Here is a 25,612-nt window from a genome sequence, read left to right on the forward strand (position 1 = left end):
ATATTTTGTAACCAGAGATGTGCCATTAATCTCGCCCAGACACGTGTGCGATGCCCTCCTCCTCCTCCTGGTTCTCCTCCTCCGCCTGGCAACGCCAGAATCCCCAGGATATGGGGGGTGGTTACGTCTGCAGAGAGTGTAACTACAGTATCAATAAACAAATCAAAGAGCAGCCGCCCCCGGCCAGCCCGTCAACCAGTCAGACAGCATCCACCCCCGGCAATCTTGCGCATCCTCCTGGTCTGGGGTTGCCAAGCACCGCCCCGTTGCCAAGTGCTGCTCGAACCTGGCCAACGAAGCACTCATTACAGGGGACGCGACACGATGCAAGTCCTGAGTCCACAATCCCGAGTCCTCAACCCGGAATCCTGAGAGGGGAAAGGACGCGTGTTGGGAAAGCGGAACACACGCGCCGACGCCGTCCATTAGACATGGCCATTAGCATTGGCGGGCTTACCTGTCGCAGCGGATTAGTGCTGCCGGCCCACTCGCATTGTTGTATTGTTGTGGTCAGCCGATGCTAATGGGCCGGGCAGGCGTTATCCCTTTCTGATATTTTACAGGTACTTCCCCGCCGAGGGCGTGGGAAAAAAGAAACTCAAAAGTCTACTAACATTGTTTCATCAGCTCTCAAGTTTATGGTTATTTAAGTATTCGAGGTTAACAAATTGATAAATCATTATATAAGTAGGGCCTAAACTCTAAATTTCGACCCCTTTTCTAGTTTTAAAGTCCAACCGTACTTTTCAACCGTACTTTCCTTTTAGCAAGGACGTAGCCAGGACTTTTTTCATGGTAAGGCAGGTCAGTACCTACTATTTTGAAGTCTAGCATTATTTTAATTATTCATGGAACCATGATATATATAAAACATGTATTTAAAAGATTTTTCAAAGCTCCATTGATTTTTCGCTATCGCATAACAATGCCTTTTTTAACTTTTAAGTATAAGAATATATTTTAGGTCATCATATTTTATCAATTCCAGGCAGTTTTTTAAATACATTCCTTACTTTTATCACTGATCAACACTACCAAAAATCTCACTTACCAAAATCCCTCAATTCCTGTTTCAAAAATAATTTCTTTTCGTTGGCAAATGCATTTGAAAATAATTTAATAGAATTTATTTTTAACAAAAATAGAATTACTAGAGACTACAATTAAAAGTGTATAATTTATGCATGTACGTAGTATATATATATATAATTTTTGCACGTTTCGATTTGATTTGCATTTCGGTTGGCCGTCCAACCGTACTAAAACTAAAGCCTAGCTATTTACACAGATCGATGCAGTAATCATAGTTTTAAGTGTTTTCTTCTGGAGTTTTACCAAAAGCTGTCTCTCCATCTCTATTTTCTCTCTATCTCTCGTTGCGGAAAATGCCAAGTTATCCAGAAGGTGTGGTAGTTTATGATTGCATATCGATTATTTGCTGAATGGCTATAATAACTGAAACTACGATGGGCATAGATTTAATTTTAGCTATCAAAAGAGATATTGTACTTCATACTAATATTCTCTAACAGTTTTAAAGCTACAATCTCAGCATGGTATGGTAAAATCAGAACTTAATGCTTTTGGGGCTTCCCTTGAAGTGGGTACAAGAAGTATTTTTATAGATTTCCCTCATCCTTCGTAATGTTTCAGTCATGATGGCCTTTCAGTAATTGAGCGATATGTAAAATTTGTGTTGCTATGCTGATGGATTGCGGTATTTCCGATATTGCTGCGTAACTATCCTCAGAAGTAGAAGCTCTCGGACTGCTGGTGTTGCTGGTGGCGCTGTCGCTGCTGCCAGGCGATGTTGCTGCCGCTGCCGCTGCCGCTGGCGGTGACCCCTCCGCTGACCCCGCCACTGCCCCCGGCGGCAGCAGCCGCCTCCAACTAGAATCATAAGTGCTGGTACTCGCCCATGTCGTACATGGCGGTCATGGGCATGGCCCCCATCACGCTGTGCAGGTGCGAGTAGGCCACGGCGGCGGTGAGGGGGGGCATTTGCATTTGTGCAGCGGCCGCTGCACTCACCCCCCCTCCGCCGCCGCCGCCGCCGACGCCACTGCCCCCTTTGCTGGCGACACTGCTGATGTTGCTGGCGGGATGTTGCTGGTGTGGGTGGTGTTGCAGGCTCTGCTCGGCGGCAACATGCTGCAGTTGCTGCTGGTGCAGCCCGTTGTTGTTGTTGTTGTTGCCGCTGCTGTTGCCGGGGGAGTGTTGCTGCTGTTGCTGCTGCTGCTGCTGTGCACTTTGACTGGGCAGCATGCTGCCCTCCATCTCCGAATCGCTGGAGGAGTCCAGGTGCTGCTTGTCCGTGGAGCCGCTGCAATTGAAATGGAGGAATAAAGATGTTAGAGCTTTCCGATTTTTAGAAATCTAAAATCTTGATAAAATTAAATTCTAAATTCAGAACTAATTAAAAAATGTTATTTCCAAGCGTAGGAGTTTATATGTTTTATATGACAGAGGGACAGACGGACATGGCTAGACTGACTTGTCGTGTGATGCTGATCAAGAATATATATACTTTATGGGGTCGCAAACGTCTCCTTCACTGTGTTGCTAACTTCTGACTGAAATCATAATACCCTCTGCAAGGGTATAAATATTAAAATGGCGAACAAATAATTGATCAATGGCAATGATCTTACAACAACCAAATCACTTGATTACTACTACTACACCCAAAAAAAAACAAAATGTTAAGATTTATGAGATTCAAGATTTAATATTACAAAGTCCATACTTTACAATTTCATTTCTATGTTAAAGAGTCTTGAATTTGAATTTGTGCATTCTTTTTAAACCAATTGATTTCAATTTAATATTTTGGAAAGTGTTCATTGAATACTCATTTTATCGAAGGAAAATTTATACTCAATAGTGCAGAATTAACGTAGCCCTTAGATGCTTTTCTATGACTACATTTTTTCGGTGAAGTTTTACCATTAAATAGGAACCCAAGAAACCGAAAAGATACATAGACTACTAATTTCATAGTACTTAGTATACTATTATTTAAAGTTTCATAACTAACCGCTTTGATCAATTCGACCTAGAAAATGTTTTGTGTGTATTTATAGATGGTATTCTAGCATTCGAGCTTATTTGGCAATTCTTTTTTTGGTCAATAATGATACTAATTTCTGACTTTTAAAGTTTTAAGTACCTAAATAATGGACATTTCGAAATTGACAAACAATTGTGCTGATACTAACATTATTTTAAAATATAGTATTTGTTGTTTTAAAAATGAAATCAAAACTGAAAGCAATACAAGTAATTTTACAGGAGTATGTAATTTCGGTAACAAATAAATAAACTTATAAAAGCTTCAGTTTAACAGTGCACTAAACCAGAGCGACCAACCTGGATGACCATCTCTCTTAAAGTGGTTAATAATAAATGGAAACGCCTGTTCAATCCCTCGTTAAAACTGTGACCCCAAGCATATGCCTTTGGATGTCAGCATGGCTTACGTTAAAATGTGTCAATTGCTGCATCTAATTTACTGCTGTCAACACACCCACACACTCGCGCATGGAGCGCATAATTTATTTATAAACAAATGACAAATTACAGATGACAGGGGGCACAGCAATTGCAATTGAAATGAATTCCGGAAGGAAATCGTCTGCCTCTCGCGTTTCTATAAATGGTATCATGTTCGCCTTTGAGGTGTTGGTCGCCCCAGGGACTCTAAAGAGGAGGAAGTGAGAGGGATATAGATGGCGGGAGCAGGACAGCATGCTCTCCCCAGAGCATTCGGATATGAAGCATCTGATTTCACTTCACTTTCCATGGGTTCAAGTGGGTGCGACTATTGTTTCGGGGGTGTCGCACAGCCCATTCCATTGCCATCTTAAGCAGCTTGACTTTTATTATTTGTGGCTGATTCCGCAAATGGCAATCGAAAGTCACTTTAGTACAACAGCCAACCCCCGTCCGCACTTTGGGGTTAATGTAAGACGTCCCCTGGGGGATGGAATCACCCGTTAATGGCTTAATGGCTAATACCCGGCCATAACAAGCCTGAAACTCGAGCAATCATCGGCAAAGTGTTAATCTTGTCGCCAATTGCATGGTCGAGCACAATCAGTAATCGGTTATCAGCAGCCGCATCGCAGAACCAGTTTGCAAAAAAATTGATGACAGCACTGGGGAACATCAACAAACAACATGGGGCAACGACAGGAATCTTCTTATTAAAGTCTGAATACCCTTAATACGAGTTGGAAATCTTGGAAAACAGATTTTACACTCAAAGGTCACCCTTGTCAGGAAAAACAAATATATGTTTTGAATATAAATTCCCAGAAACCTTATTTCTTGTAGTCTCCTATTAGGTATATGTTAATACCTGATATATTTATACTTGTTCCGTACTTATGGTGCGTATCATATGATGTAAAAACTTCAAGATTACAAAGAAAGATAGCTTTTACAAAATAAAAACCAACAATAGACTTGAGAGTACTAAGTTTACCACTATATCATATCGTTTTAGTACCATTTGGCTTTAGATATGTATAGTCGAAATAACTTTGGAATATTCATTAAAACTCTGTACTGATCCCCTATGTATTTATATTGAACAAGCTGAACTGGATAAAGATACTTATAATTTAACACTCATGATTAAAAGACAGCTTAGAAATAATTCCTTTTGTATTTTTAAATACTTCTTGTAATACTTGATAGGCACTTGAGAGCTAATGATTATATTTAAGCACAAAACTTGACTTTAAGTGCTACATGTGTTGCATAAAAGGGATTAAGTCGGATTCAACAAATTCATTTAGTCAGCGGAGGAAACCGGATAACCGAGGGTATGAGTATCGAAACCGGCAATGCAAAACATTTAAGCGCACACTCGACAAATTTGCGATCGGGCGCAATGGGACAGAGACAGAGGACAGGACCGATTCCGATCCCGGCAGATACACCTCCCAGCTATTTGCTGACTCCACTTCCCCAGCTGCCGCGGATTCCGATCGGGCTTGGGTACAGAGCCAAGACTCAAGACCCAAGAGCCAGTGGTTCTGGGGTCCCACATATGGCGCAGCTGTACGATATCGGCAATCATGTAATTGTAGATCGTATCCCGCGAGTGGCAGCCACCAACGGCGATGTCATGCCATTATTTCTTGCAGCGTTTGCATGAACTTGAACTTGGACCACTGATCATAGCGGGGTGGGCGTAGGACCATATGACATTTAAATTTGATGGACACATGGACACATGGACACTACTCCCCCAATTTTCCGATTTCAGGGCTGTTGCTGTGGACATTAAAGTAACGCTCGTTGTGGGCAAAAATCGATGGCCTAAGCACACCAAACATGAGAAAAGGCCCATCCCATCCGAGAGCGAAAAGTGGGGAGCAAACAAAAGGCAGCAGAAGCATATAAACAATGATATCGAATTACCGGAGTTTCGTAGTTTCCCTTCTCTCGGGGCTCTGCAACACTTATTAACACACACACAGACAGACAGCGCCCACTTTTGTGGGCATGTCCTACCCATTCCCCCAATACATTTCCAGTGATTGCATTATAAACACAAATGCCTCAGTTCTCTTCGGTTTTCCTATATCGAACGGGAGCAGAGAGTCTCAAGGACAGTTCCCTGGGCCAGAAGTGAATGTCACATAAAGTTTATAACAAAATTGAACCAGAACCGCAGAAGAAGAAGCAGGTTTTGGGTCTCCAGCTCTGTGTGTGGTCCCCCTGAGTAAAGGTTCTTCGGGCTTTTCTTTCCCTGCTTCTCTCTGAGGGGGAATTAATTTTTTACTTGTTTGCTCAATTGATTTTTTGTACCCACAGCCATTTCGGCCAGAGTCTGTCTTAAGCAGATTCATTAGCTTGGTAATAATGCATGATCGGATTATGTTTAACTGGAAACGGTGAGGGGTAATTTGGAAAGGGGGAGCGGGTTTGGTCCACAAACAAGTTTGCCACGTGAGTGAGTTGTTCGGGTTTCCAAATGCAAAGGGTCTGAAGTCGAGTAGAATAGTTTGGAGTCTTCTCGGAGATATAATGTAATGTCATGTAAATCAAACTTGAATTTAATAATTAAACTGATAGTGTCATTATTTCCCATGACATAACTCCACGATTTTCACACGAAAGAGAGGAGAGGCTGTCCTGGGCCTTCCGAGGAATTCCATTGCTAATAAAAATTATAAGCCAATAAATCCTAAAAAAACAAACAAACGGGCCTGACCCAGGCTCGGGCCCTGAAAAACGTGGCTCAGGGATGGGATCACAAAGATCGGGCCATCGGGAGATCGGGAAGATCGGGGCGATCGGCCGAGAGCGAACGAACAGGTTGAGTTATCGCATTGCGCGATCGGTACACAAATCTCGGGACGTGTGCTCAGCAGGACACCCAACTAAACGGGCAACGGCGATCCATAAGTGGAATCTGAAAAGGTGTTGATCATAAATTATCATTTAATTTACGCATGTGTGTGACTGTTGTTAATGTTCGTGGCGACCCTCTGACACTCAAAAAAGGCTGAGGATCAGATGGGGGGACTACGACTACGGCTGCGACTAAGACTTAGACCACCTCACCTGGGGCTTGGGGACTTCGTTTTCATTTTCATTTTCGTCTAGCCATCGTCTGCCCGGGCATTGTGCCATTGTCTACAACTATGTAAGATCCCAAAGATTAACCCAAAGTCCGAGACCAGCGCTGTCATCGTTATAAGATATTTTATTATCAGTCCGAAGTCGAAGGTGGAAGTACAAACGTACCTGTGTCCGAAGCATGTGTGGCGTGTGGAGCATTTTATGCTGGCCGAGGATTGTTTTGACAGTTTTTTATAATTTTGTGGCCTTTTAATTGCCCTGCCCGAGGCGGATCAGATGGTACCTGAAGAGAATAATCGAGTCTCCAGCCCCCCGCTGACTAACCAAACTTTTATGTAATCCCCAAGTCTTTTCAGCACTTTAAGGCTTAGAGTGTTTGGTGGGAGTACCTAGGGGAAGCCGTAGAAAACCTTTGCTCGGGTCAAGTTGGAGGAGAAGCTGAGCCGCAGAAACAAAACAAATCTTTTTACACTTTTTAACCAAGATTACCCATTCTTAAATATTAAGTGACTATGGTAAGATTTGTATCCAATGGAATCGAGAGTTTGTAACAAGCAACTTTAAGGTTAGGATGGTTACATTAAATCGTAGCTACACAGAGAAAGTTCTAACGTTTTAAAGTTGTTAAATAAACTCAATTTAACTATTCTCCTCTCACCATTTCGTTCTATTATTGAGAGCATTGATTCCAAAATGTACTTACACGGTTTTTAAGAATGAATGTTCTCAATTCAAGAACAATGTACTTAAATATTTCTCTTTCTTTCTCTCAATAACCGTATAATTTCTATTATAAGTGGGGAAATATTACGTTTGCTATAGCTTTAATGTCTTTTGTTTATGCAAAAACCAAATACTTTGCTCCTCATTTTAGTGAGCTTTTGTTTCTGCCTCCAGATGAGATCTAATTATTGTCAAGACCCCGTACACTTGACACCCACTCCCCGGAAAAGTGAGGTGCGGAGATGGCGATGGAGATGGAGATGGGCTGCCGCGGATGTCAATGCTGATGGCAAGCGCCTCCGAGCGATTCCGTACCACCAACCGGTCCATCATCACCAACAACATCATTATCAACGCCATCGGATCGGGAAAGGGAATGAGAACGAGAACGGGAACGGGAACGAGAACCGAGAACTGAACTGGGGAACTGAAAACAAACACAAAGGAGAGTGGTGGCGACGAGACGAGGCCCTCAGTCTCAGTCTCGGACGGGCAAAAGCGCAAAATACATAATAATAAAAACAGAATGTACAATAAAACGAATAAAAATGAATAACGTGCTGGCGGGGTCTGGAGCGAGGGGTTGTCAGGGCGAACGAATAAAGAACACACGCACATTTTGTGGTAACCCGATACCCTGGCCAGCTACCCTCCAGCCAACCGTGGCATTCGACGAACGCAAAATGATGACGATGTCTGGAGGGAGATGCGGATTCGGGATGGTGGATGGGGGGTGGGATGGTCTTGGGACTGGCACTGGAACTGGAAGTGGAACTCGGACTGGGTCGCCTCGGTAGTACGAGTGCGAGCATATAGAGAAAGAGGGACAGGAAGACGTCTGCAACTGGGACTGTGTGAGTGAGCACGAGAGGGAGAGAGGGAAGAAGCCTTTAAGCACTGAAATTCCCGTAGATAGGGCTCATAATGCCAGGCAGATCAATCAAATCCAGTTGAAATGGCCCCTGAATTCCTATTCAATAAAAAGGATTCTTCAAATCAACATAAGAGCATCTTTGTCTTGGGTTCCATTTTAATACACCTTACTTGGTTCAAGGAATGCTAGATGGCTTACGTTTTGGGAATATAAACAAACTTTTGGAAGATGAAGAAATATCCTTAAAAATGAGTATGTAAGCATAATTTCGATAACATGTCTATATCGAAAGTGTTTAACAACATTGCCTACTATATATATAAAATCGCTTAAATTCGATCTAATATTAAAAATATATTTCTAAAAATATAGTATTTCGGTTGTGTTAGCTTGCTAGCTTGCACCTAAGGTCATTAATCGGATATTTTTTAAAATTCGAAATACCATAATGTTATTGTACAAGCTTTTAAATAGAAAGTATCATATTACGGTTAGATTGTTTGAGTTAGTTTTTTAAACTTTTCAATAAACTTTGGATCTAACAAAGCAATGGAAACCTGATATTGATATTGGCTGTAGACTCTACGACTTTTGAAGCTCTTAACTGTACATTTTGAAGAACATCAATGTTTCTATATTTTCGATAATTTTAATGAAATCCATCGATTATAATCAATGTTTTTTTAACTTTGTTTTATTTAAGACCCGTGAGGAATTGACATTTGTTCAATAATAAAAATTCTTCGACAGCAGTTGCCTCAAGGCAGCTTCATTTCTAAACTGTAGATTGATTTTAAAAATTTCCAAAACTTGTGAAACATAAAGTTTATTTTAGGATTAACAGGGATCTGCTCGAAGCAAAGATAGGGTGTTATTCCTTAGATATAGGTAAGACAGAATTTATTTTTGGGTTTGGTGATTTTTATGGAAACTATAGCTTGAGAATGTTTAAGGCAGAGCACACTATAACTTCAGTTTGCAATCCAGTCAAGGACACGGAAATACGAATTACATTTATTTGAATTAGAGTTTTATATCATTAAGCTTGCAAAGAATCAATTCACAAATATTTAAAACATGACATAATAAAGTTAAGTTGTATGCTTCTTTTCCATTTTTGTCTAGAAAAGTAAAAAAATCGATGTACGGAGAAAAAACATCGATGTTATTGAAGTTTTGGAAGCATCGATACAATAAAAAACATCGATGTTAGTTCCAGCTCTAATCAGGAGGCCTTGACTTAAATTCCATCCAAATTTTATTCGCGAAAAAATTCCAAACTAAGAAATATGCACAAGACCTGGCATAAGGCGTTTCACAAGCGCAAGGCAGTGAGTACCTTGTAGTACCGAATCAAAACCAGGAATTAAGCTTTGTTTATACCTATTTTATTCAGTGGAAGACCGTATCGAGGCCTGGGAAGCTGGTATACTACATGCAGCCGCTGGTTGAGCATTATTTCGACATCTGGATGCAACCAATGCCCTTTCCGACGATCATAAAGTTCATGTACAGCTGTGTGGTGCTCTTCTTCATCATGCTGCCCATACTGTACCCACTGTTCGTCCTGATGGCCTACTACGGCATATTCCTGTACGTGGGCGAGGAGCACTTCGGATTGGTACCGCCACCCAACTGGGACCTTCTGGGGGCCGCCAATCACGTATGGCGCACCGAGGTGACCAACAAGAAGTATCTGCTGTTCGTGACCATGTACATCGATAGGTACCGCGTCATTTTAACCGCCATATCTTCGACAGTGGACTATATGCGCATGGCGCTGTGCTTCATCTTCAGCTGAGCCCAGATCGCCAAATAATCGATCCATACTTGCCGATCCCATTTGAGGGGGAGTTTGAAAACTGACTGCTTGTTGGGATGTATTGTCATATCTTCTTAAAAAGCTATCTGGTATACCTATCTTGGCAATAAAGTTCCAGTTAATTGTAAACACTAATGATCTTTAAGGATTATAAAACCGTTCAGGAGAATGTAAAATTTTTAAAACTTTTCTAGAGAAGATTTTGAATACATTAAATACACAGTTTTACAGGGTAATTCCAGAAGTATTTAATGGTAAAGTTAACTATATATATCAGCTTAGTTTATCATTGTTTTAATGAAAGACCATCAAAATTAAGCCAAGTTTATTAGGTACTTTTATTTAAGCATTGAACTTTATGTTTCTTGAAGGTAACTAATAAAAATCAATCAATCGACAAGTCCTAAAAATGTTTCTTGGGGATGAACATAATATTCGACAACTTCACTAAAACCCTTTTCAATCCTAAAATTGATTCGACAAGGCACATGTCTATATCCTAGATCGCCCAGGCGTAGTTCAGATACATTTAATTCCATTCCAACTACCTAGATACTCCGAATCTGATCGCCGTTCTCTTCTGGCCCTTACAAAGGTAGTAGTGCCTATTCAAACAATAACCACTTTGGCAGTTGTTGGGCTGTTCAAAGTGCCGCTTTAGATTCAGATTTGGCGCCGTTGTGGTTTGCTGGCTGCCACAAAGCTGCATGGAACATAGATACACACCCTCATGCAAAAAAAAAATAATAAGGAAAAAGAAAAGAGGAGCAAAAAACAATATGAAAAAGTTAAAGTAGCAGCACACTGAGTTGCTCATCGAGGCAACAGCCATAAACATATATCAAGTTACCGGCCAGGAGGAGAGGAAGAGGGCCTGCTACGCAGTGTATGGGGTATAGTGAAGCAAACTATCGCCGAGAACGAACGTGTATCTGTGAGATACTTTTGCATGAGTGTGCCTTGCGGTTGCCACGGCATCCAATTTATAATATTTTTTGCATTATTTCGGTTTTTACCATTTTTATTTCCATTTTTATTACGACAATTTCTCGCTTTTCGCTTGCCGTTCGTGAGCGCGAAGTCGTAAGTGATATACCATTTAGCATAATGGAACTGTCCTGGCGAAAGTTTTGGGCTTTTTGGCAATTTTTGCGCTAATGATGGTTGGCCAAATGGGTGGGTCTCAAATGTTTGGTAAGGGAATAGAGCGAAGGAAATGCCGCCACTTCAGAAAACCCATTTTTGACTGTTTGCACTTCACATGACTTCCAGCAGGACCCAAGCCGGCTCGAAAGACAAACAAAAGGATGCCAGTCGGCCAAAGGATGTTTAATATTTAAGAAAGAATATCTCCTATCAGCGGCCAAAGATCTCCGCCGAAGGAGAGGAAATCGTCCGAAGGGAGTGCCACAACTGCTCGAAACTACGAGTATTTGCTTAAGCGGAAATGCAGATGTTCAGGGGAAATCGGAAAAGGGAAAGGGAAAGGGAAAGGACTGGGGATTTTAATTAGTGACGAGGCCTGCGAGACATATGCCGGAGATATGCATATACGTACCGAAAAGCAAACATCAACAAATCAAATAAAAATAAAATAAATATGTAGGATCATTTTGGAATTTGGAACAACATGTTAATGACTTTGTCAGCGACTCTTTCTCTTCTCTCACTTAGTCCCCAACCCCCAAAAACCCCACCCCCCAACCCGTTTACCACAGCGTGTGCCAGTTGCGTGATGTCCTTGGCACTAATTAGCCAGCCACCTCATCACCCCCCACCGCCCACTCGGCGACCTTGAAAGTAAATGCCGTCAGCTTTTGTAATTGAAATTTTAAATGCAAATTAATATATTATTTTTTGCGGTGCCTTGCACGCGTTGACACTTGTCAGATAAATATATACACCTATTTTAACGTACGCCACTGATATAACCCATCTAGATATAGATTTTATTTGGTTAGCATGGATTCTGCCCAAAAATATCTCACTTTACCAAATGAAACAGACAGAAATCAGTTTGAATAAAGATTATAATCAATATTATTCGCTACTCACTCTTTATGTTCGGCAGCTCGATCTCTTTGTCGTCGATTCTTGAACCAATTGGAAACCTGTAAAATCATAAAAATAGCTTAGAGACATTTGTAAACATTCACAGCTCTGTCCCATGATTAATGAGATGCAATTAACATGTGGAGGATGGCATCGGTGAGGAATTTCAATTGAAATTTGTCAAAAGATGCGTTTGACATTTGCGTTTCACGTCTGCCTTTTGAGTTTCTACTTTTTGGCATCGCCAATCGACTCACCTGCGTGGTGGTCAGTCCTGTGGCCTCCGCCAGATCGCGTTTCTCCCGAGGCGATGGATATGGATTGTGCGAGTACCAGTCTCTCAAAACCGAGCGGGATTTCTCCTGCGAAAGAATATATTTAATTCATATAAAATTAAAGAATATTTCGGGGTCAAAAAAAAATTTACTAGTCATAAAACGGATTTAAAAAACTGAAAAAAAAATTAATTTCCAATTAATGGTTTGACCTTACACATTTTCCACAATGCATATATAATAAGAGGGGAATCCCGTCTAGCGCGGTTGAAAAAATATATTTTTTTATTGTCAAGTTTTGTTTTATATATCATTTCAATCTTAACTAATCTCCGAGCGCTGAGTACTGAGCAAAATAACATTAAATAACTGCTTTTCCTCCGATTACAATGACAAACACCAACGTAGTTCTTAAAAAGATTGTTTTTGAAATGTTTTTAAACGGGAAGCGACAAAAACGTAATACTAAAATAAAATAAATGCCTTAAAAACAGACTGGCAGTCTTTCAAATACGACATTTAATTATTAAAAGACTTTTTTGTATTCGTCCACAATAAAAGGGGACAATTTCTTTAGTAGAAGGTTTGTAGGTTGAGCCAATATTTCAAAACCATACATTAACATTTTTTAACTTTTTTAAAATTATTTAAGACTTATTTCTTGTCAAGAAGTAATACATACGTGGTAATACGATCAGTATCACACGAATTCAACTTTAAAATCTTAAACTATATAATTCGAGAAATAGAAGATTTTTCTGATACTTTTCCCGAAATTGATCGGAACTCATCAAAGGCGTTTAAGAGAGTAGTACACTTGTATGTTTTTTTAAAACTGTTATGGAAAGGACTTCAAGTATAATATTTTAATTAAAAACATTTATTGTTTAATATCAGCAAAATGTATATAAGTTGGTGCTCTTTGAGGAGTCCCTAGAACTGAGCTGACCTTCCTATAATCTACTTGAATCGACCGAAAGCCCGCCAGAGAGCAAACAAAACATTTCCTGTCCAGGATATTCCTCCGATAAGCCCGAAAGGCGTTACCCCAGCGAAATCAGGCAATTGCAGTCCATGGAATCAGACAGGCGAGCGGGCATTTGTACGATTTCCGCGCTTGCCACAATTAAAATGGAAAGCGGCCCAGGACGACTTGGACCCGGACCCTCCCCAGCTCAGCCAAGAAAAACTCACCTTAAAACAGTAGCTCGTCTCCTCGCCATCCCAGATGGTGCGGGGCAATGGAAATTTACGGCGAACACGATATTTGCCAACAGCACCCAAGGGTCTTCCGCGCAGTTTTTCGGCTTCCACATAATGCGCTACATTGGCGGAGGGAGAAAGAATTCGTTTTTGTTTCTACCTTCCGAACACTTTTTGGGGTTAAGCAAGGAGTTCGTTCCTCCGAGTCTCACCTTTCAACCACAGGGCCTGGAGCTTGGCGTGATTTTGGGCCGAGAAGTGGTGATGCTCGAGCAGGCGGTACAGCTCCTTGTACTGGCCGCGATGGAATGCAACGACCGCCTTGGCCTTCAGCACGGACTCGTTCAGCTGCAGCTTATCACATTGTGGCAGCGACCAGAGGAAGCGGCCCAGTCTTTCGATGTTGCCCGCCTGCTGCAGAACCTGTGGGGGAAAAGTGGTCGAGATTGATTGGAGGTGGCTCAAAAAAAGGGGAAAAGCATTGTCCTTATATATGGGATCTTCACTTTTGATCATCAAGTTCGGGGTTATTTTAAATAGATCTTGTGCATTTGGTAAAATATATAGTATCTAGAACTCGGACATCGCATAGATATTCAATTCCAAGACAACTCTGGTTAAATACCATTTTTTCACAGGACCATAATTAGTTTAAGCTAGACTCAGATTATAAAATGTATTTTGAATAAAATGTACCTAAACTCGAACACACTCGGACACTATATATAATATATTATGTGCCAAATTAGAGATACATTTGTAACTAATACTTTGTCCAATTCCAGAACTGTCTTTTCCATTAAATTTAAATAAGTTTAAACTTGACAATATAATAATAACTTTAAGCTTGAATCGAACTATAAACTTATCAGAAGAATGTATTTTTAATAAAATTTCGCTTGTTTCGAATGTTGATATTACTATTTTGGGCCAAATCCGACGTCTATTTATAGGTAATACTTTATCCAATTTCTTAACTGTCAATTTCCTTTAAATTAAATAATCTTTAATCTATTACAAAGCACAATCTGCATCATTACACAACAAAAGGATTCGCATATTATCAAAACATTAGATGGGGAAAGTGCATATGATCAGCAAACTGAATTTGGTATTTTTTAAGTTGTTGAATAAAATCAAGTGTTCTATAAAAACAAATTAATATCAATAGTATTTAATCTGAATATTTCTAGCCATATTAGTTAAGTTTTATTTTCAATATACAATAAAAAAAAATTAGCAATTTTTCAAAACGTTTTATGGGTAAGGTGCATATGATCTGCATTTTGAGTTCTAGGTTAGTGCTTTTTAAAGTTCTTGAATAAAATCAAATATCTTATAGAAACAAGGTTATATTTGAAAATAAGTAGCTTCTTTACTTTTGGTTTAAAGATCATCTTGAAAGGAACTTCCTATAACTTCTCTATAAAGCATTTTCTCAAATTAGGATGTTCTGGGATCTCTATTAGCATGCCATCTTATTTGCTTACCTCGCAGACGCAGGCCACCTGCTCCTGGGTGAAGCCGAAGCTGGGCAGATTCTCCCTGCCCCCGGAGCCTCCTCCGCTGACCACCCCGCCGCTTCCGTTGCTGCCGCTGTTCAGGTGGAGGCCACCGCCTGCTCCTCCGTTGTGCGTCATGATGTCCAGGGTGCTGCTGTTGTTGTTGTTGCTGGTGGCGCTGTTGTTGTTGTTGTTGTGCAGGGCCACCGATCCCGTGAGACCCGTGGGACTGTAAGGAGGCGTGTGGCGGGCGGTGAGCACGGCAGCCGCATTGGCCGCCGCCAAATCGTAGAAATCTGTGGCGGGATGCTGTAACATTTTCTGCGGGAAGCGGAGATTCTGATAGGTGGCGGGATCAATTTCAAGAGCTCCGCTATAAGGTTTAAAAGTGATAGTCCAGACAATCTAGAGAACTGATTAACCTAATATCTGCCTAGTTCTTTGGTTTTTTGAGCGCTGTAATGAAAGAATTGTAAGGTTGGTATAAGTTGAATTTGAATAGTAAATATATTTATAAAGCTGATCATATTGGAGGGAATCGAATGGAAAATTGGATAAAAAAGGGCAACTACTATTATATGTTGCTAGCATATTGACTAAAACTGTTCCAAATACGTTTGTTACTTTTGTAAATGGAAAGTGATTACTCATAAATATTAAAGGGAAACACGAGTATAACCAAGTTTGTTAATATATACACCTTTTTTTCAGAAATCTACTTTGCCACCCAAAAAGTTCATCGATTGCAACATCTAATTTTTAGGCAAATTAACGCAATATTTACCGATCTAATTAACCCACCCAGATTTCATCTTTTTATTGCCCGCTTCGATTAATATTGAAACAACGCTAATTGAGACACATAAAACTGTGGAAATCACCATTGAATGGCAAATGATTTTCGCCCCCCACACTTGCACAAATGCTAAACAAAACAAGCGTGTCTGCTTTGATTTCCCATATTCATAAGTAGTTTGGAAATCAGAAATCGAAATGGAAATCAAAACAAAACCTCATAGTCGACCCCATGTTGTCAAACATGATTAACTAAGCTCCGGCGCAAGTATTAATGCGGGATGTTCGATTATCGGAAATATGGTTTGGCCGTGGCAGAGCTCTCTAACCTGTCCGCACCCGAGATCCCAAGAGATCTCTTACGAAAATAAACTCTTTACACAATATACGTGTATATGGGGCGCATGGTGTTTCGGTATTCCTCTGATTTCAGATTTCTGTATTCGGTTCTAAGAATATTTCTAAAATTACCAAACGGCGGCGACGACAACAACATGACGCAGCGAGGGAGTGAGAGCGAGAGGTCCCGAATGTATCCCCCAGATAGAATATCCCGGGTGCATTTTATAGATGTTTTGATATTTGCAATCGATCTCCGCTCTTGGCCAGACTGTCCAGATAAACTGATATAGATATAGATATAGATACACAGCCCCCTTGGCGATTCGATTGGGGTGAAACTCACACAGAATTATATATCTCGTATATCGTCGAGTCGAGATATTCTTGGATCTGTTTTCAGTTCAGTTTCAGTTCTCGTGTGTGCCGTGCCGGGCAGATTATATATACAAAACAAGAAAATAGAGATTTCGTTTTGGCTGCTGCTGTAACGAAAATACCAACGCCAAGTTGGCTGCTCTTGAGTCATCGGCCTAGGATTGCTATAGATCCCCCGCAGCCGCCTCTTCGTAGAATTCGTAGATTTCTTTCCATTTCTTCGATTCGCTGGGTATTCTTTTTTCTTTGTTGCTTGTATTTTTGTTGGCCTGTTTCATGTTTGACGCAAGTAAACAAGCAAAATGCGAACGTGAAACGAAATACGCGATAAATTTTCAATCTGTTTTGCCTAATCCAGCGCGCACAAATGGATACTGTTCGTATTCTATAGATATAGATACAATGCAGAGGACTTAATGGAGGTAATGATATTGAACCCCAAGATCGGTCGAACTCTATGCTAATAAACCTTCTAAGAGCTTTGAATAGTAGCTAACAGATAGCATACCAACGTTTATGGCCTTGCACCGTTGCACGATCCTATCGATCCGAAAGATCCCTGCCCCCAAAACCCAAAGCGAAGAACACCGGCAGCCACGAAAGATATTCTATCTGATATCGGGCTGCATCTTTTGGCTGCCTCTCAATTTCCCCCTGCTAGTGGGAGATCTCTTATCGCCTGCTGCCTGACTTTTGTGGCATTCGAATAAAATTAATTTAATTTATTTTACAAATTTTGTAATTTATTTCCAGTGCCGCGTTATCTATCTATCGGATTTCTGTTTCTGTTTCGTGTTTGCCCTCCATTCCCATTCCCCATTTCTCCCCGTTGTTTGTTCTTTGACTTTTATAAGATTTTAATTTGAGTGTTATTGTCTGCAAGCGGGGGAATCTCGAGAAATCTGAAAGCGGACACCTAAGCTTCCAACGCAGTATCCACGAGATGTGCACACAACTCGGAGATACTATTGGGTTGTTAATCAAATTGAATTGTTCGGGCTGCAGGGGCCGCAGGCGTTTCTCCTAATTAGCTTGTAATCAAAGTCAACTTACAATAAAATCCGAAATCTTCTCACCCAGAACCGGATTTCTGAGCTGCGTTCTATGAGTTCCGAGCTCTGCAAGTGATTTGTCCCCCAGTTTTCAAAGAAACCCCAGCTCAATTTGGAGCATTGGCCATCGAAATCTGTTTTCCGCGACTAACACCGAAATCATCTGCGCCGTCGTCTGTGTTTATACAATGTAATCGAATGGGGATGGGAATGGGAATGGGGAGCCTTGTGCCAAGCAACCTGTTGTGGGCCAACCCCCGTTCCGGGTAATTCGAACAGCAGTCCCAAGACAATCGCTTTCTGCCAGATACAAATGCAGATACAGATACAGATACGCGTATGTGGGCACTGGCCAAGTGTATTTTTAACATTTTCCGTTTAATTGCCGCGTGAAGGGAGCAACGCACAAAGAAATCGAATAGAACGCGGCGTAATGAATGAAATTTGTCAATTTAATGGGTGCACACATGTATTTGGCCGCCTCTTCTGCTGCTTTTCGCCTTGCTGCGCTACATTAGCCCAAAGTTTGAATGAAACTCAAGTGAATTTGTTGCAAGTTGGGAAGACAGAAAGATGGGAGCCTGCCCCCAAATTACGGCGGATTCTGCACGCCGGTGCGTAAAATGATCAAAGTGGCAGTGGCCAAGCTAGCGTATCTGCATCTGTTTGCCCGACTCTCGGCGAATGGAATGCGTAAATTTGTCAATTTGGCCACTTCCGAGATGGAATCTAGCCGATCAAGATATTCCGAAGCATTCCCGCAAATAGGTACACAAAATCGTACGCAACATCTGCTCCCATCTCCGCACTCAATTAATCATTTGATCTCTGACGACAAACACGCGCTGGCCAAAATCATTTAAACGTTTCCAATCTCCAAAACGAATCTCATATTTAACCGGACAAATGTCGGTCTACACCCACTCATCTCCGGATAAATTTCTTTTGCAGAACAGTTCTCAACGATAGGTTAATCATTTCTTAAATTTCTAGTAAAAATTCGGAATAAATATAAATAAACACGATGTATTCGAGTACCATTCTCGAGATACGGGCGTGAAACATCTTAGTGATGAATGAACGACAACTGGAAACGGATTTTCTTACGATTCATCCATCTCATTCTTTTCCTCTAATTAATAAAAAATATCTGGGGCCAATGAATATAAGACTGCCTGGCAATTGAGATGTGAATAAAACAAGAGAATTTTGCATTTGGTGTGTAAACAAGTATTCCTCTCCAAATATAAGTAAACATGCAATTCTCGTGCTTTTTCTACGATACGTTCCCCCCGAATTATTTTTCAATTGCCTCAAGCTGCTTTTCCGATGGCTGCTGGCTATTTGGAATTCGCCAATGCCACAACCGCCAAAAAGCGAATTGCACTTTGGCTTTCTCCTTACCCCATTGAGATTGCCAAAAAGTTGTGAATCTATTGCCTTCGATGATAGATTGATCCATTAGAAAAAAAAAAGGTACTAGATGACTTTTATGGAAGTTCTAAATGTTTTCGTTATGCACACTTGAAAAGCTCTCAAAAACACTCAGAAAATGTTTAAATTAAGTTTTTAAAATAGGACCCAAAAATAAAAGGTGCATAGTTTCGGCAGTGAAGTTGAGTTAAAGAGTATTCAAGGAACTTTTGACCGAACTGAAGATACGCGCGAAGAAATTCTATTATTAAAATATCAAGTACAGAATATTTATAATTTATTTTAACTAATGAAGAGCAGAATAGATGATTTTTTCATTCTATAATATTTATTTTTAATTTGCAACAACAACCATTTAGACATTAGCGATACTGTGAGGAAAAAAGTATTTATAAATCAATAAGACTTATAAAATCATTTATAAGTAACATTTTGCAAAAGTTTAACGCTAACAATTATTTGTAATATTCCTGAAAAAGGCTACTTCTGATGTATACCTTCCAAAGTTATTTAGGAACAGTATTGAACGCTAATATCTATATTTGTAACTATTTTGCTGTTGAATATGGTCGATAATGGTTGAAAAACTCTATTATGATGTTTTCATTCTATGTTTGCAAATCCAGATACATTTTAGAGAGTTCGGAAGCAGCTTTAAAAACCTGGCGTGTTTAAAAATAACGCGAAATCTAGTTTTTGTTAATGAAGACAATGTGCTGTCCCAGTTCTGAATGTATAAGTCTGGCATTTCTTCTATTAGACCCTCCTTTAAGAGTAAACTTTCTGCCGTCGGCAAGCTGAAAACCCGTCGAAACTTAATGCCGTTGCTCACCTGTATTTTGATTATTTATTGTTGATACGTATCCGTGTTTGTTTTTAGTTTTTGTTTGTTATTTATTTGATTTGTTTGGGTTTGTGCTTTTGTTGCTTAGATTTTCTGAGGCTGGTTGCGCGATATCCACTAATGTTATAGGTGGCAAGATGAACGATGATTTTTGCCGTGTGGTTTTTCCTCGATTTGCATTTTTGCCAAACTTTTCAAATCGAAGCCATGTGCCGCGCACTCACGCACACTCACTCGGAATCACAGACACACAAACACCTCATATATTTATCATACGCACTGTGGTCAACACGTGTTGCAAATTATTTTTTCGAGAAAACTTTTTCGCTGTTCTGCCGTGACTCGAACAAATTGCACTTACAAATTAAAAGGGGAAAACCTGCGACGACAGCACTGAAATAGTGCCAACAAAAAAATGGCCGCCAGCTGATTGATTAGCTTGATTCTCCTCGCTTATTCCTCGTTTTCATGTGCGTTGAATTGATGCGCTTGCATTTGTTTATCGGGAGTCGGGAATTAAATATAACTTTGTGCGCGGGACGTCGAAAGGCCGCCGGATCCGGCCTGGATTAATATTATTATTGAGCGAGCGACGTGGGGAGATCGGGCAGCGAACCGCACGCGACGGAATCTCGAAAACAACTGAGAACTCTCCGGTTCTCAAACCGCCTCGAACCAAAAACAAAACACCCGAGACAGGAAAGCAGAAAATGGTTGGTGCCGCCGTCGGTGTGAGTGCGCCAGAGCGAGATGGCTGCCGGCCGGAGTGAGTGTGTGAGTGAGCGAGCACCAGGGGGGTGAACTGCAGCCCAGTGCACCGTGGGGTAAACCACCTCTTCATGTGGCATTCTTATAACTTAACACAATCTTTTTGCTATCCCCTCAGCATGTACTTAAATTTTTTTTAATAATCAAATAAGCCAACGGACATTGGTACGACACATATTTTGTAGATTGTTAATACACAAATTAGCACATAAAGAAAAAATTTCTGAACTATAACTTAACACAATCTTTTTGCCTTTCCTTCAGCATATATTTAAACTATTTAATGATCGAGTAGCCAACCGAAATGGGTAGATACATATAATGTAGATTGTAAATACACAAAGAAAAAACGTTTTGAAAACAGTTCCCTGGGTATAATAAAAGACTAGTTAGAATTAATCACAATTGCTCAAAATATATATTTCAAGATTCCTACGTCTTAAAAAATAATGGTGTCTTGATTTCAAGAACGTTTCCTCTCGAATACATGAGAGGAGAACATTTGATCTTGAATTTGTTCCGCTTTCAACTTTTCTTAGTAATATAGAATTACATATGATCGAAGTCTTTGTAAGGGTGGACAAAAGAGGAGGCAAAATGATATTTATCTTGGATTCTCATGCAGCACATTTATATAAATTTATTGTGTGAACTACAGTTTCATGTTAAAAAAATTTGGGAGAAAAGACTTTTATAATACTGAATAAAAACTTTAGTATTGGGTTATAAAGCTGTGTTTAGAAATAATAATTCTAGCTAGTTTAGAAATAAACATTTCGTGACCACAAAAAGAGGTGTTTATCCCACAGTGCGATCCCCGGACAGTTTTGCAGCCACTGTGAAACGGGCAATGTGCGAAAGAGTGAGAGAGCAGAAAAACAGGTTGGAAAGAAAGACCGCCCCCTCCGGTTTACCTGTTCCCACACACAGAAGCGCTCTCACACACCGAAGCACTCACGCACTCACACTGCTGCAGTGGAGCAACAACAACTTGCTGATTGGTCAGCGGAAATCGCTTCGTGGCGAACCGCATGCGCAGTGGACGCCATATTGAAAGGCGGAAATCGCAGGAAATCGGAACTCCTCCCCAGGAACTCCTCTTCCTGAAATAAAAAGGATGCTTAGTGTGGTACCTGCGAGTCCTGCAATCCCATTTTAATTATCCACTTGCATCTCATGCATAATTGCAATTACTGGCCTTTCTCTCTTTCTGCTCGAAAATTCTGCAGTACTTGCATTACTAACTCAACTTAAGTTTCACTTGAGCTTATTGGTATTTCCGGTTTGGAAATTATTACCATTTTGATTTAATTATTTAAATGGTTTTATTTAAAGCAACTGAGGTCCCTTTTTTGATCTTTACGGTAAACTAAAAGTTGCTTTTAAGCCGGAAAGCAGGATTCGGTTAATTTTTTTGGTTACTTCCAAATACCACATTTTTAATAATTTTCTTTTCGGAAAGAATATTAACTTTTTGCGTAAAATGCATAATTTAACGCAATGAGGACCGTTAATGAGCAAATTGTTTGGCAAGTTGTTTTGATTATGTGTATTATTATTATTTCATTTCATTAAGTTTTATTTTATGAAATGAATTATCTTGTAAAATGTACATTGACAAAGTAAAGAAGAGAGTAATCTTTGTGCAGTGATATTTACCAAGTAGTCGGGATTTCAGAAATCATAAAAGCTTAAGGCACTTGATTTTAAATATGCCTCTGTCCAACACGACAATGGGTAAATTAAATAGGGAAACAACCTTTTTAAAATGATGCACTGAAGATTTTAGTAAGGCATTAAAATCTATAAGCTACTCAACAAAAGGACAACTTCTTGCGCGACTACATGTACGTTTTTATTGACAATTTTCAGTTACTTAAAAGAAAATTGATTCCACATACCGTTAGTAACACTTATTTCAACAGGCCATTGATATATATGCTTTACCTAGTATTATTTTCAGTAGTTTATTGTAAAAAAGATCCATCTATCGGTAGCTCGATCTCAGCGTGTGCCATGGACATCGCATCGAAGACCACCCAAAATGCCAATTTTGAAATGGAACTGGGAAATTTGATCGAAAACCCTACAAAGTTGACGGACTGATGGGGCGCAGGCTGATCCGCCTAATCAAGATCGGCCATTGCCCACACAGGTCCTAACTGAAGATCTCCCCCGCTGGCGATGTCAGTATCACTTACAGCGTCGGATACATTTTTGGCGCCAGGCCTCGACAGTCACAAGAATAACCAAAATAAGTGTTAAAAAATTAGGAAATCGTAAAATTTACATAATAACAGATCATATTTCAATCGAATTAGAAAGACAGACGGCAACGACAACAGTTGGGAATGCCAGAGGAACCAGAAAACACATAAAGATGGGCATAAAACAAAGTTGGATGGAGGCAGCGAACAGCGGACACAGATACGAGATCCCACAAAATGTTAATGAAAAAGTGCGATAAAAATCTTGTCCAACATGAATGAGAAAAACGAGGCAACAGCCACAGCAACAAACCCAACAATGCAGCGATCAACACCAAATTCTGTGGTCCAAGATGACCCCTTCTCCCTCTGATCATCAAAAAGGGAGGGGGAGAAAGTGCCATTATCGTCATCTGTTTGATGGGGGACCCCGGATACCCCCGATACCCCGAATACCATTGGTGTTAAGAATGAAGACAATAACGACGCTGGCACACGCGCCCCTAAACTCTCCGCCGGACACCTGCTGTGAGGAACCCATGAGGGGCCTTCATGAGGGGCAAACAATGAGCCTCCTCCGACCCCTGACCCTCAACTTATCCCCCGAACCCCAACCCCGACCGGATCCCGGACTCCAGGCGCCCGAGGAGTCGCTTATTAGAAATGGTAAACAAACAGCCAAATCGTGTTGAACTTTATGGTCCTCCATTCCGGATCGTGCGCACATTGTTAATCATCTGGAACTGGCCATAAAGCAGGCTTCATTGGCCATTATTAATTCGGTTGAAATTATTATTAATTTTGCGCCATAAATCTCGGCACTGCGTGAAACAAACCCCTTTTGTGGTACGTGTGGGTAATTAGCTTTGAGTTCCTCGGGATTAGTTATTCATTCGCAGCGTTAATCATAAATTAGTGATGACGATGATATTCTATCAGTGCTCGTTATCAGTGCGGCCGATTGCTTCAGTATTATAGTTGTTACATTTAGAAGAAGCCACAACTTTTTAAATTATTTCTGGTTCTGAATAAGTATCAACAAATATAAATTGGCCATAAGATGTCGGAATATATGAGAAATCATTCCTTAAACAGTGAATTTCCTGCAATCGTTATCTACACTCAGGGAAAACACCGTGTTAAAATCAAGTACAAACAGCCTTGATTTAAGAACTATTTCATGCTTACCATTTAAGACCGTTCGTTCTGAAAAAGTTCTCACATTGAGCACATTTTGGATTTAAACACCTAATAATTCCCAACTTTTTATTCTGAAAGTGCTCGGTATACAAGGCGCATAAATTACTCAGTGTTAATGCCCGTGAGCGGAAAATTATTATTATTAAGATGTATCTCGTTTATTTGAGTTTCCCATACTTATTTATCTTACTAGCATATAATTAAAACCCAAATTTAAATTTTCAATTTAGTTATATTGATTTTAGAATTATTTGTCCTTAAATCATGCCTTCAACTTTCTTTCTTTATTATTGAATCGTTCTTGTTTTTACTACAAATATGACTAGACTTAAGATTTATTCATACTTCATTGTAGACCGAGTGGTTCTGAAACCTAGAATTTTCGGTCCTGAAATTTCGTTCTTGAAGGTTGCATTTTGTCCTCGGGTTCTGTATTTTCCATGCTTGGCGAGTGTAGTTACAACTTTGTTTAATAAAACCTCTTTTGAAATTAGATACTTTAATCAAGTATCACTGCAAATCGAGTGTTTAAAATATGGTCATGACGTTAATTTGAAAAATATACTTAATCAGATTACATTTTAATATCCCAAAGAATGCTTAAACAAGAGACTTATAACTAAAGTGGTTTTTAGCAAACTTTAGCTTTAACAGTAAAATACAAGCTCGAGATTCTTGTCTATTCTTTCCGTTAGATCAGCCAAAGGCATTGAGCAAGGGTCCTACTCTACAATATGAGATTTAAACTTCACACTTTCTGTATATTTCATATAAATAAGCAATATATCAAAAAGAAAAGATTGAGTGGCTATAGGACTTCCCCTAATAAAACTAGATAGATGTACTCTCTCCACGCTTATAATAAAACGTAGCCCGATTACTAGCAACTACCATGTATTGCTGCCATCGTACCCAAAGGTTTTGCAACAAAGTGCTTTCCTGGACTCGAACTAATGGATTCCTGGCCCCCACTCACTCACCAACAGCCCACCGGAAATTTAAAAGTTCTCTCACGCGTCCCATCGCGAGCCCTGTACAATCTCCTTCCGATAATTGGCCGCCAATTCAATTACGGACTTACATTCACTCGCTGTCGCCTTCGATGTGGCCAGTGGTGGGCCATATGCAATTGCCTTGTAATTTGCCACAATTATTCATATTAAAAATGAGTTAAGCGTTGCCTTGGGTGCCATGGGTGGAAGGGGGGTAGTGGTCGACAAGTAAGTAATTTTCACGCGTAGGTAACATTAAACGATCTCGGGGCCGGGCAACGGACCCAGGTTGTGGATAAGAAAGGGGTAGCGGATCGGGGTATAATAATCGCTGCCACATAAATATTACAAGCATCTGACAACTGAAAATTATCTCCTTCACTCACGAGCCATTTAAATCAATTTTACACTTCGGATTTCACAGGCGGTCCAAGTGGACGAAGGATACGAAAGATACGATACGATACGATACGGGTTCCCTCTGCCTCTTCCTCTTCCTCTGGAGCCCGGGGACCCGAGGCCTGGAAATTGAAATTTATTGAAAAAATGATGACA

At 40.3% G+C, this 25,612-nt stretch overlaps 2 protein-coding genes across 3 annotated transcripts; one reads left to right on the forward strand and one right to left on the reverse strand.

Annotated features, from left to right (window-relative positions):
- Positions 1-1,110: 1,110 nt before the first annotated feature.
- so (sine oculis) lies at positions 1,111-20,519 on the reverse strand. The gene is made up of 7 exons (XM_017084824.4): positions 19,879-20,519; positions 15,037-15,504; positions 13,759-13,969; positions 13,538-13,665; positions 12,326-12,430; positions 12,072-12,127; positions 1,111-2,323 (listed from the first exon to the last, which is right to left on the reverse strand). The coding sequence occupies exons 2-7, from the start codon at positions 15,364-15,366 to the stop codon at positions 1,897-1,899; spliced, it is 1,257 nt and encodes a 418-aa protein (XP_016940313.4). The 5' UTR covers positions 15,367-15,504; positions 19,879-20,519; the 3' UTR covers positions 1,111-1,896.
- Positions 9,371-10,145, forward strand: LOC108017798 (uncharacterized). 2 transcript variants are annotated; one of them, XM_017084943.4, is made up of 3 exons: positions 9,371-9,525; positions 9,591-9,895; positions 9,955-10,145. In XM_017084943.4, exons 1-3 carry the CDS (start codon positions 9,484-9,486, stop codon positions 10,058-10,060), a joined length of 453 nt encoding a protein of 150 aa, XP_016940432.3. In that variant the 5' UTR covers positions 9,371-9,483; the 3' UTR covers positions 10,061-10,145. The 2 variants fall into 2 exon arrangements, with proteins under 2 accessions (XP_016940432.3, XP_036669991.3); XM_036814096.3 differs by having other exon boundaries at positions 9,591-10,145.
- Positions 20,520-25,612: the final 5,093 nt, after the last annotated feature.

The sequence above is a fragment of the Drosophila suzukii genome, chromosome 2R, assembly GCF_043229965.1.
Source record: "Drosophila suzukii chromosome 2R, CBGP_Dsuzu_IsoJpt1.0, whole genome shotgun sequence".
Classification (NCBI taxonomy): domain Eukaryota; kingdom Metazoa; phylum Arthropoda; class Insecta; order Diptera; family Drosophilidae; genus Drosophila; species Drosophila suzukii.

Bases quoted from the DNA above. Each gene is read 5' to 3' on its own strand.
- LOC108017798 (XM_017084943.4), top strand. From the start codon at position 9,484: ATGCACAAGACCTGGCATAAGGCGTTTCACAAGCGCAAGGCA. The intron at 9,526-9,590 runs GTGAGTACCTTG...TATTTTATTCAG, and splicing joins CGTTTCACAAGCGCAAGGCA to TGGAAGACCGTATCGAGGCC. The intron at 9,896-9,954 runs GTTCGTGACCAT...TATCTTCGACAG, and splicing joins ACCAACAAGAAGTATCTGCT to TGGACTATATGCGCATGGCG.
- so (XM_017084824.4), bottom strand. From the start codon at position 15,366: ATGTTACAGCATCCCGCCACAGATTTCTACGATTTGGCGGCGGCCAAT. The intron at 13,970-15,036 runs GTAAGCAAATAA...TTTCCCCCACAG, and splicing joins AGGTGGCCTGCGTCTGCGAG to GTTCTGCAGCAGGCGGGCAA. The intron at 12,128-12,325 runs GTGAGTCGATTG...ATGATTTTACAG, and splicing joins CAGGACTGACCACCACGCAG to GTTTCCAATTGGTTCAAGAA.